The sequence below is a fragment of the Myotis daubentonii genome, chromosome 15, assembly GCF_963259705.1.
Source record: "Myotis daubentonii chromosome 15, mMyoDau2.1, whole genome shotgun sequence".
In the NCBI taxonomy this organism is placed as follows: Eukaryota; Metazoa; Chordata; class Mammalia; order Chiroptera; family Vespertilionidae; genus Myotis; species Myotis daubentonii.
Genome location: NC_081854.1, coordinates 41,365,040 through 41,377,102, shown reverse-complemented (window position 1 = coordinate 41,377,102; position 12,063 = coordinate 41,365,040). Strand labels below are relative to the sequence as shown.

The following is a 12,063-nucleotide window of genomic DNA, read 5'->3' as shown; positions in this document are numbered from 1 at the left end:
GCCCCGTGTGGAGGTTAGAGAGGGCAGGCTACAGAGTTTGCTGGGTCTCAGGACAGTTACTTGGTAGCAAATTCAGGAGACTATTCTTGGTTAGTGGACTTTGGCTTATTACTTATTCACCTAAAATTGCTGCTGAAATTTTAAGCTAGGAGGAAACCTTTTCTTAGGATTTCATAGAAGATTAAAGACATTTTTAGAAAGCAGAATTACTTTGTTAATGTCCTATACTCAATTTTAAAATACGTTTAATTTTATTTATTGAATAGTTAATATATTCACATGGTTCCAAATATAAAAGATATGAAAGGATCTATAATGAAGTTTCCTTTCTAGCCTTAATGGATTTTTTTAAAGTAAACTTTTTATAGTAGAAAATTTCAAGCCCCATCTACCTACCAGCCAGCTCCACAGTCTGGTGTCGTTGGTGACCACTGCCCCACTGGCCTGCTCCCAGATGATGGACTCACCTTTAAACAGGTTGAGCATCTGTCCTTGCAGCCATGCCAGCGTAGGGAACCTGCCCTTCATTGCATCTCCCTCGGGCGCCCTGTGAGAGCTTTAGCACCGAGCCCTTCGAGACCCTTATCTGTAACGTGTGTGCTCTTCCATGGCTCCTCTCCTTCCCAGAGCATCTTCTTTGTCAGTCTGCATGCCGGGCACCTCGTAGGTGTGTTCCCTAATTCCAGCAAGGGCTCTGCTCTCTGATAAATGGCCCCGTTGCTGTTCTTAGAAAACCTCTTCCAAAAGAGTTTATGAAAGGAGAGGGAGGAGTTAGGAAGTATGAGGAGTTGGAAGGTTTGAATTCCCTGAAGCTGAGGACTCTGTTTGGCTGTTTTTATTGCTCAGAGCCCCTGTTGAGCTCCCTGCTGCGTAGGATGCCAGACCTGGAGACACTGGAGATCATGAAGTTGGTCAATTGCCCCGAGACCTTCACACCAGACATGAGGTGCATCATGGGCGAGTCTCCTGTGGTTAAGGGCTACTTTGTCCTGGCAGGAATGAACTCTGCTGGCCTTTCGTTTGGTGGAGGAGCTGGAAGGTAAGTCTTTGTCACTCACACTCAGTTCACTGGGCTTCTTTCTAGAATGACTTGTTAAATGGCAAATAATATATTTAATCTGGTATGTTGTTATAGGAAGACGCATGTCATTTTAAAGCCCCGTCAAAGTAATTGCCGTGGAAGGCTCTCCTCATGTCCCTGAAATGTGCAGAGTGTCTCTGGCCCAGTTTGGAGTTAGTCACTGAGCCTGGGGGTGGGAATCCTGTGAATGCTTTCAGCTGTAACAAATGTGGGTTCTTTGTGTATTTAAATTTGGGAACATCCAAGTGTGGTGAGTGAGATCAATGATCATGCTGAGTATCACTAGTTTTATTGAATTGATACTAATAAAAATTTAACAAGCTGGTCATGAAAGGACAGATCCTGTGTAGTTCACTCTGCGAGGTACTTAGAGTAGTCTAATTCATAATGGATGGTACAGACAGTAAAATGCTGGTTGCCAGGGGCTGGGGCAGGGAATGGAGAGTGATTGGTTAATAAAGAGTTTTAGTTTGGGAAGATGGAAGGTGGTGAAGGTTACACAATAATGTGAATGTCGGATGGCACTGAACTAGTATACAGTACACTTGAAAGTGGTTAAGATGGTCAGCTTATGTTATGTGTATTCACAATTTAAAAACTTGTAAAAAAATGAATGAGGCCATTTTTCTTGAGTGACTTGTAGAATGGTTCTGAAAACAGTTATGGAAGTGGAGTTATAAAAAACCTTTGGAGCAGAGATGTGTTCAGATAATATACCTGTTTTACAGAGACAAGAACAAACACACGGATGTATAAGTTACAGCACATCTGTAGACCTCTCAGTCATGCTGCTTCCTGGATGTGCCTGTGTCTTAAACACCTTCTGGGGAATCACCTTTAGAGCTAAAATCCTCATAGTGGTCTTGTGAGAACAGCAGATGGATCCATATTTGTTTCTTCCAGAAAGTTAAGGAAATTGCCCAGAATTGCTCACCCAGTCCCTGACAAGACAGGATCTTTGATCATGTTGGTTCTTGATTCCTGGTACAGTACTGAGTGTATCCCATCTGAGGCCCAACTACTACTGCCCCCCCCCCCGCCCAACAGGTACCTCGCTGAGTGGATGGTGCATGGTTATCCCTCAGAAAACGTCTGGGAGCTAGACCTGAAGCGTTTCGGAGCCCTGCAGAGCAGCCGCACCTTTCTGCGCCACCGGGTCATGGAAGTCATGCGTAAGTGGAGCTTTATTCTGTCGCATCTGCTTGCAGGTGTCTCTTTAGTGCCTCTTCTGTCATTCAGGGGGCAGGTTTTCCTCAGTTCTTCAGTAAATGCTTCAAGCTGAGCTTCTGATGTTTAATTGTTTCAGGCTTGTGTCAGGGACATGGTGTCCCTGTGATGTTTGTGGAACGTTTTCTCTCGCATCTTGTGCCTCTTTACTTCGGGGGCAGGACAGTGGGCTGACTTTCAGGTGGTAGTTCCTGCCAGTCCTGGGCAGCAGCTTCTAGTATGTTCCCAGCAGTGCCTGCTTCCCACTGCGCCTGGAAAGCCCATGTCAGAGTGAGTGCTCCGGCTCCCCACTTGGTCTTTGGGATCACGATTTGCTTTCTAATGCAGAGAACTTGCCAACTTATTCTCAAAGCTTCAAGCTTCTCAGTGACTTCTGTCATTAATCCATGATACTCTGGCAAGATAGAAAACCACTTCTCATGTGCATACAAAACATTTGTCACTGCTCTTTCTCCTTGTTCTTGTTTCACTCCAACTTTGAAGTATCCAGCTCTTCATTTTAACTTCACTAGGTACTCTTCCTTGTATTTGTTTTCTAGCTTTTATTTAGGAATTAAATCAAATCAGGTTGTAATTTCATTTTTCTTTTTTTTAAATATATTTTTATTAATTTTTTACAGAGAGGAAGGGAGAGGGATAGAGAGTTAGAAACATCGATGAGAGACATTGATTAGCTACCTCCTGCACACCCCCCACTGGGGATGTGCCTGCAATCCAGGTACATGCCCTTGACCAGAATTGAACCCGGGACCCTTCGGTCTGCAGGCTGACGCTCTATCCACTGAGCCAAAGCGGTTAGGGCTGTAATTTCATTTTTCTTACACTGGGGAACTATTTTCAGACTTTGCCAAAATATGTCTAAACCAGAGGCTCGGTGCACAGATTCGTGCACTGGTGGGGTCTCTCAGCCTGGCCTGCACTCTCTCTCAATCTGGGACCCTTCAGGGATGTCGGAGAGCCAGTTTAAGCCTGATCCCCGCAGGCCAGACCCAGGGACGTGCACCAGGCCTAGTATGCATGTAAGATCTTCGGTTAATCTCTTTCCGCCCTACCTCCTTCCCCCTTCCCTCTGAGATTCATCAGTCTGTTCCATGTTTTCATGCCTGTGGGTTGAGTATCTGCCTCCTGGTGGTCATTGTGCGTCATAGCTACCAGCCAGTCGGCTGGTCAGCAGGTTGCTTAGGCTTTTATAAGTATACTAGAGGCCCAGTGCACAAAAATTTGTGCACTCGGGGAGCGGGGGTCCCTCAGCCCGGCCTGTGCCCTCTTGCAGTCTGGGACCCCTCAGGGGATGACCACCTGCTGGCTTAGGCCCGCTCCCTGGGCCCAATCAGACATCCCTCTGGCAGCCCGGGAGCCCTCGGGGGATGTCCACTTGCCAGCGGGGAGCAGGCCTAAGCTGCAGTCGGACAGCCTTAGTGCTACTGAGGAGGCGGGAGAGGCTCCCACCACCACCGCTGTACTGGCAGCCGGCAGCCTGGCTTGTGGCTGAGCAGAGCTCCCACTGTGGGAGCGCACTGACCACCAGGGGGCAGCTTCTGCATTGAGCATCTGCCCCCTGGTGGGTCAGTGTGTGTCGTAGTGACCAGTCATTCTCAGTCGTTCTGCTGTTAGGGTCAGTTTGCATATTACCCTTTTATTATATAGGATAGAGGCCTGGTGCATGGGTTGGGGCCGGCTGGTTTGCTCTGAAGGGTGTCCCAGATCAGGGTGGGGGTCCTGCTGGGGTGCCTGGCCAGTCTGGGTGAGGGGCTGATGGGTGTTTGCAGGCTGCCCAAACCCTCTTCAGGGTGGGGGTCCCCACTGGGGTGCCTGGCCAGCCTGGGTGAGGGACTGATGGCTGTTCACAGGCTGGTCAAGCCCTCCCCAGTGGGGACCCCCACCCCATGGAGGTTTGGCCAGCCTGGGTGAGGGGCTGATGGCTGTTTTCAGGCTGGCCACACCCCCTTTAGGGTGGGGGGTCCCCAGCCAGTCTGGGTGAGGGGCTGAGGGCCGTTTTCAGGCTGGCCAAGCCCCCCGGCGACAGAAGCTCCCAGTCTCTCCTTTTTTTCTTTTTTTTTTTTTTCTGGGATGTATTTACCTTCTATAATTGAAACTTTGTAGCCTTGAGAGGAGCTCAGAGCCAGCCAGGGCGGGCGCAAGGGAAGCTTGGCTTCCTCCATTGCCAGGGGCAACGCAAGCCACCGGCTTGCTCCAGCTCCATGGCCATGGCCGGCTGAAAGCAGGTATCTGGGGTTTATTTACTTTCTATAATTGAAACTTTGTTGCTTTGAGTGGAGCTCAGAGCCTGCTGCGGCAGGCAGGAAGCTTGGCTTCCTCCATCATTGGGGCAACCAAGCCTCCTGCTCACTCCAGCTCCGTGGCTGCTGGCCACCATCTTGGTTGGGTTAATTTGCATATAGTTGCTCTGATTGGCTGGTGGGCGTGGCTTAAGGTGTAGCGAAGGTATGGTCAATTTGCATGTTTGTCTTTTATTAGTGTAGATAGATATATATAGATACAGATATTTGGGGCATATTTATGCTCAGGACTGAGTTTCTACATTGGCTGTGACCATTGTTCTTGATTAAGAATGAACTGCTCACCCTGGCGAGTGTGGCTCAGTTGGTTGAGCATTGTCCTGTGCACCAGAAGGTCGCCAGTTTGATTAAGGGTCAGGGCATGTGCCTGTGTTGTGGGCTTGATCCCCAGTAGCGGATGTGCAGGAGGCAGCCGATTAATGTTTCTCTTTCACATCGATGTTTCTTTCACTCTCTCTCTCTCCCTTTTCCCTCTATCTAAAATCAATAAAAACTTTTTTTTTTTTAAAGAATGAACTGCTGGTTTAGCAGCTGGTGGTTCCATTCATCATGAGCATTTGGTGACCTTTAACGCCTGTATGACCTGTGGCAGAGAACTCATATGTGGGGGAGATTTGGGGCCTGGCAGCAGTATGTGTAATTGCCAAGCTTCCTTCTTTTTAGCAAATATTTTGGTTAAAATGTTGAACTATCGTAAGTCCAGGTTTCCCATCCATAGTTACTTTAGAACCTGTGCAAATCATAACAGAGCTTGAATTTCTCCTTGATGCCATGACATGTTAGATGGCATTTTCTGATTCTCATAAAATAGAAATTGCAGGCATGATAGAAAATGGGGAGAGTAGAACCTAAAATACCAGAGATGGGCAAGTTGTCACAATATAAGAAAACCAGGGTTTTAGTTTCCTGATTTTTAGTTTCCCAACCTCCCCCAGTACCCCAAGGTACCTCCTGTGTGGAATGGTGTGAGGTCAGGTCTCTTTGGAAGGGACTAGAGGTCACACTCTTTCTGGCTATTGTTACTCGTTGCTGTTGCAGATTGGACATTGGGAAAATTGAACTCTGACCCTAGCTTGTCGCTGGGACAATACTGTGCAAGCTGCCAGGTTTCAGAGCTACCAAATCAGGTGTGCTGTGTGCCCTTTCACTTCAGAAATGGCCGAGGAAAGGTCTGTGTTGGGTCTGAGATCCCACAGCACAGGCCCTGTAATGTAAAGAGTCAAGGGCCATTTTTCACACTTTGTAACCACCTGTGACCTTTGCTATCTCCTTCATCTCTCCCACAGAGCTTAGCAGAGTTTAGATCTATGACCCGTCTCCCATTGTTTCTACCTACGAATTTGGAACCATAATTGCAAACAGGGATGCAGAGTTGTCATGTGACTCACAGCTGTATAACTATGAAGGGGTGACACCAGCTCTTGCAGTATTCTTCTTTCTCCTGGAGCATGCCTGTTCTACTGGGTGCCGTTTGGCAAGTTACGCTACATTAGCCTGGAAAGGATGCTCTTCTGAATGGGAGCAACTCCAGAGTCTAGTGCAGGGGTGGGCAAACTTTTTGACTCGAGGGCCACAGTGGGTTCTTAAACTGGACCGGAGGGCCGGAACAAAAGCATGGATGGAGTGTTGGTGTGAACTAATATAAATTCAAAGTAAACATCATTACATAAAAGGGTACGGTCTTTTTTTTTTTTTAGTTTTATTCATTTCAAACGGGCCCAAGGCTGGACTAGTGGGTAATCTGCACGCAGCTCAGTGGCTTGGGCTTCCATGGACTGTTCTCATCTGTTCTAGCTCTGCTGTATGAGTTAAAGGTTCCTCGTTGGGACTTCCAGACAGGGAGGCAGTTACGCACATCCCCTCTCTATGACCGGCTGGACGCACAAGGAGCCAGGTGGATGGAAAAGCATGGATTTGAGAGGCCAAAGTACTTTGTGCCACCAGACAAGGGTAAAGAGGCACATTCTCATTTTTGTTCACTTTTTTGCTTTTAAGAATTAATATAATTTATTTTTAAATGTATATGGCTAGAATGTGTTCCTGGGAGAATAAGTAATAAAAACCTAACTATACAGGAGACTCCCCAGTATAAATCTTTTGTTTTTCTGGTCTACAGACCTCCTGGCTTTGGAGCAGAGCAAGACTTTCTATAAGCCGGACTGGTTTGACATTGTGGAGTCTGAAGTCAAGTGCTGTAAGGAAGCCGTATGTGTCATTGACATGTCTTCTTTCACAAAGTTTGAAATAACAGTAAGTAATTGGAAACCAATATAACGGACTAGGAAACGGTGCCTCCTTTTTTCATCTGTCTCTTTAAAACTGACTCTGTAAGAACTCTGGTATATTTTAATATCATATCTTTATTACATTTTTCTGAATTTGTAGCTCTTTGTTTCTGGTTTTTAATCTGCTTACAGAGGCCCATTTATCATTAGAATCAACAGCTAGCTTTCTCTGGTGCTTCCTACAGTGGCATAAATCTGCAAATACTGTTGCAGGAGTCCTGGCTAACTGAATTTTCGTAGCAAGTCACATTGCTCATGAGGCCGTGTTACCAGCCAAACGTTCTTGTGCTCTCTCTGCTTTGTCTTAACTCTGCAGTCCACTGGAGATCAGGCATTAGAAAGTCTGCAGTACCTCTTCTCCAATGACCTTGACGTGCCCGTGGGCCACATCGTGCATACTGGCATGCTCAATGAGGGCGGAGGATATGAAAATGACTGCAGCATAGCACGCCTGAACAAGCGCAGGTGAGGTCAGCTGCCGCGCTGGCTCCCTCCGGCACTGGGCCCCAGGTACTGCGGCAGAGCAGAGCTCCCAGCTCCCCCAGGAAACCTGAATCATACCAAGGACTGAACACCTCACTACCTCATGGCCAGTCCATTAGTAATCCAGGACAAAAAAATCACCTGAAAAAAAAACTCACCAGGTTATGCAAAACTCGATGTGAAAATTAGTTACCCTACTGGGAGGAGACGTCTTACCTTGTATTAGTAAGTCTGTATAGTGACAGAAGTCAGCCTTCGCTTGTCCTTACATGGTGTATCCTCAAGTTCCGTGCTCCTGGCCCTCTGGAGGCTAAGAGCTCGTTGGCCAGTATTTTACCCACTGCTTTGACACTAGCTCAGAACTTGATTGCTTCCTGATCCTCTTCTCTGCTGCCTGGTTTTGATTGCTTGTGGGTCTCACTTTCAGTTTCTTCATGATTTCTCCAACCGACCAGCAGGTCCACAGTTGGGCCTGGCTTAAGAAGCACATGCAGCTAGACAGCAACCTGCTCCTGGAGGACGTCACCTGGAAATACACAGGTACTTCTCTCCGGGTCCCCCAGGGGAGCTGATCAAGATTTGTCAGGATTAGAAGCGGAAGAGGCTCGCTGGTTATAGAAAATTGGTCTCTGATACCTCCTGTGTTTTTTTTTTTTTTAACATTTTATTGATTTTAGAGAGGAAGGGAGAGGGAGAGAGAGAGAGAAAAATCAATGATGAGAATCATTGATTGGCTGCCTCCTGCATATCCCCTACTGGGAATCGAGCCCGCAACCCAGGCATGTGCCGTTGGCCGGAATCGAACCTGGGACCCTTCAGTCTGCAGGCCGACGCTCCATCCACTGAGCCAAACCAGCTAGGGCACTTCCTGTGTTTTTTAAGGAAAATGTGGAATGAGTTCTTCAGTTACTGTTTTGCTCACTATGTCCCCTGCAGCCAGCATGTTAGGAATGTGAATATTTGATGAGTGAATGAGTAGATAATTTTTATTTTCTCTTGTTTTCTAGAGTAAGTAATTTTAAAGCATTTTTATATTTATTATCTAAGTATTATTTTCCTCAAAAATTTTCCTTAGCTTTTTTTAAAATGAGTGAATAATTTTTTAAAATATGTTTTTATTGATTTCAGCGTGAGGAAGGGAGAGGGAGAGAATCTTTGATCGGCTGCCTCTTGCATGCCCCCTACTGGGGATTGAGCCTGAAACCCAGGCACGTGCCCTAACTGGGAATTGAACCCTGACCTCGTGGTTTATAGGTCGATGCTCAACCACTGAGCCACACTGGCTGGGCAATGAGTAAATAATTTTTAAGGATGACTTAAATTTCCTGATGGTCTCAGTGGTTCAGTCAGGGGAGCAGCCCTCCTCTAATGCCATCCCACCATTTTAGGTGTAATTCCTCCCTCCCCCTACTTAACCTACTCCTGCCCTTCATTCTAGCAGGCCCTCTTTCACAATTCATTGTAGCAGCAAATATTACAAACTCTTGCTACCAGATTGGCAAACTACAGAATCTTGTTGAACTAGAGTTGTTTTATGGCTGAATGAAGATAAAGTGTACTTAGCACAGGCTGCTGTCACAAACTGACAGATCCAGGAGGGCAGCTCTCCTCCTGGTCCCGATTTGGGATTGGGGCTTTTCCCATCACGTAGCCACACTGGGAAGATGAGGGGAATGGGAAGTATGCAGGAGAGTATGTCCAGCCGGGACTTGGTCTCACGGTCCCATCTGACTGCAAAGGAGGCTATGGAATGTTGCCTTCCTGTCTCCCTAGGAAGAGGAAACACTCCCGTTAGTTCTGCCAGCAGTCAGTAGCTGCATTTAGCAGGCCTGTCGGGAGAGGTGTATCTGTCAGAATCAGGTGCACCTTGCATCGCCTAAACAAAGGGATGTTCTTGTGGTCTTGCCAGCCAGGCCTGGTTATAGGTGAGCAAGTCCACAACAGACCTTTCCCATTGGCTCAGCTGTTTACCTGGAGCGGCCAGACATCGCTTGTTCTTTTCTGTTTAGCCCTCAACCTGATTGGTCCTCGAGCTGTGGATGTGCTGTCCGAGTTGTCCTATGCCCCGATAACTCCAGACCACTTCCCAAGCCTCTTTTGCAAGGTGGGTGCCAGTAAGGTTCTAGTTTTTGAATGGGCAGGGAATATCTTTTTAAGAGATGGCAATTGCATGTTCTTACTCTGGCAGTAACGCCCACAAAATGTGCTGACTTATTAATAAAATGACAGAATAAATTCTTTATTTTTCCCCTTCAAGTTCTCCTTATTTAATAAGCATTAGGATATATTTGAAGTGGATTTAACTTCTCTGAATATCAGTTCTAAATATTTACTGCTTTCTATAACAGCAGATTCTACATAATAGGATAATAAAACGCCGGTCAGGGTTAGGTCCCTTCTCTCCAGTAGCTCTTCCTCTCTCCCATTCCCAGAGGCAGAGCAGCTTCTGTGTATGTGGCATCTTCAGGTAATAAATGGTGTAGGTCAGTGGTCGGCAAACTATGGCTCGCGAGCCACGTGCGGCTCTTTGGCCCCTTGAGTGTGGCTCTTCCACAAAATACCACGTCCAGGTACGTATGTACAGTGCGATTGAAACTTCGTGGCCCATGCACAGAAGTCGGTATTTTGTGGAAGAGCCACACTCAAGGGGCCAAAGAGCCGCATGTGGCTCGCGAGCTGCAGTTTGCCGACCACTGGTGTAGGTGAATCCCTAAACAACTTATGTAAGGTTCTTTCTTATACTTGGCAACTATAGCTGAGTGAAACACATTGTAACTGAATAAAAAAGAAATAACTGCGTACTCTCGAAGTGGTTGATTTGCGGTCCAAATGGAGAGATGTTTTTGTCAACCAGTAACAAGCAGCATGGGGACAGTTATTGAAGGGGGCTCTTCGATGTTCAAACCGAAATTGGGACCCGCCTACTAATTGATTTTAGTTCTCCTTTTCCTCCGCGGCAGAGTGAAAGCCACAGAAAACTCAGTCAGCCATTACTAACTCCTTCACAGTGTCTTTGCTTCTTTTTAAAAATTTTGTTGATTTCAGAGAGGGAGAGATAGAAACATCAATGATGAGAATCACTGATCAGCTGCCTTCTGCATGCCCCCCACTGGGGATTGAGCCAGCAACCCTGGCATATGCCTTTGACCGGAATCGAACCCAGGACCCTTCAGTCTGCAGGCCAACGCTCTACCCACTGAGCAAAACTGGCTAGGGTTGTCTTTGTTTTTTTAAAAAATATATTTTATTGATTTTTTTACAGAGAGGGAGAAGGATAGAGAGTTAGAAACATCGATGAGAGAGAAACATCGATCAGCTGCCTCCTGCATACCCCCCACTGGGGATGTGCCTGCAACCAAGGTACATGCCCTTGACTGGAACTGAACCCGGGACCCCTCAGTCCGCAGGCCGACACTCCATCCACTGAGCCAAACCAGTCAGGGCATGTTTTTGCTTCTTGATGAGTGATGCATCCGTGTGTGCCTGCAGAGCACCATGTGATGCCCGACTTCCTGTGGAAAGTTTGCTTTAGTGCCACCTGGGACTTAGCACTTTCCTTCACAGGAACAGGAATTGAGACAGAGGTAACGGAGCTGCTGTGAACACGTTCTGAACATCAGACCCCAGGATGACAGGTGAACCTTGTTCTCTGGGCACCAGACATCATCCTTTGTGGGCAGGTGCCTAGGACTGTCTTCCGAGTGCCCCGGAGGAGACTGCCTGGTCTTCATTGCTCCCTGTGCACCTAAAACAAATCTTTAGCGGGACTTTGCCAAAAGTAATGTTTCCTCTTTGTCAAGACTTTGCCTCCACTTCCATCAGCAGCTTGGCTAGCACTCCTGATATTGGTGATATTCAAAGAAAAGACATTGTAAAGGCTTTGTTCCATCCCTAATGACCTGGAGACCTGAAAGCGGATCATTTTGAGGATGGAAGTCTTTCAGTCACATGTCTTTTAGGGTCAAAGGGTGCAGAGCTAAGGAGAGGGGTTGGCCTCAGACACCATCCACTTCCCTTGGAGTTTTGACGCTGACTATCTCCCTTTGTTTCCACAGGAGATGAGTGTGGGCTATGCCAACGGGATCCGGGTGATGAGCATGACTCACACGGGAGAGCCGGGCTTTATGCTTTACATCCCCATAGAGGTGAGAAGCAGGGAAGGTGTGCTGGTGTCCCACACCTGCTGAGCACTGGCAGGGTTAGAGTCTGTTGTGCCTGGTAATTGAAGAGGCTGCGTTAAAGACATTTTAGCCTGTTTAACTAAGGTATTTACTTTTAAAAAAAATAGATATGTGCACGTGGTTTAAAAAAACCCCCAAAGTATTCAGTTCCATTTGACCAGTTTCTACTATGTGATCTTAGTTTTTTGTCATGTCAGAAATTTTTGTAAATTTGGAAGTTCAAAGACATATTTTTAACCCTCTATAGACCCACAGAAGCATACTGTTCATCTTTTTTTTTTTAATACATATATTTTTTATTGATTTCAGAGGAAGGGAGAGAGTTAGAAACATCAATGATGAGAATCATCGATCGGCTGCCTCCTGTGTGCCCCACATTGGGGATCCAGGCCACAACCTGGGCATGTGCCCTGACTGGGCATCAAACCGTGACCTCCTGGTTCATAGGTGGACGCTCAACCACTGAGGCACGCCAGCTGGGCATTCATTTTGTTTTTCTTAACAAT

The 12,063-nt window shown here is 46.8% G+C and overlaps 1 protein-coding gene across 4 annotated transcripts in view; it reads left to right on the top strand.

Moving 5' to 3' along the window:
* Positions 1-12,063, top strand: part of PDPR (pyruvate dehydrogenase phosphatase regulatory subunit) — a 38,285-nt gene that overhangs the window by 19,345 nt on the left and 6,877 nt on the right. For 3 of the 4 annotated variants that reach the window (XM_059667464.1, XM_059667462.1, XM_059667466.1), the window contains 8 exons: positions 847-1,039; positions 2,129-2,253; positions 6,403-6,558; positions 6,725-6,858; positions 7,210-7,358; positions 7,804-7,916; positions 9,386-9,480; positions 11,432-11,521. In XM_059667464.1, the coding sequence (XP_059523447.1) occupies positions 847-1,039; positions 2,129-2,253; positions 6,403-6,558; positions 6,725-6,858; positions 7,210-7,358; positions 7,804-7,916; positions 9,386-9,480; positions 11,432-11,521 (1,055 nt within the window). The remainder of the gene's footprint in view (positions 1-846; positions 1,040-2,128; positions 2,254-6,402; positions 6,559-6,724; positions 6,859-7,209; positions 7,359-7,803; positions 7,917-9,385; positions 9,481-11,431; positions 11,522-12,063) is intronic. The other variant, XM_059667463.1, reaches the window with a different exon arrangement.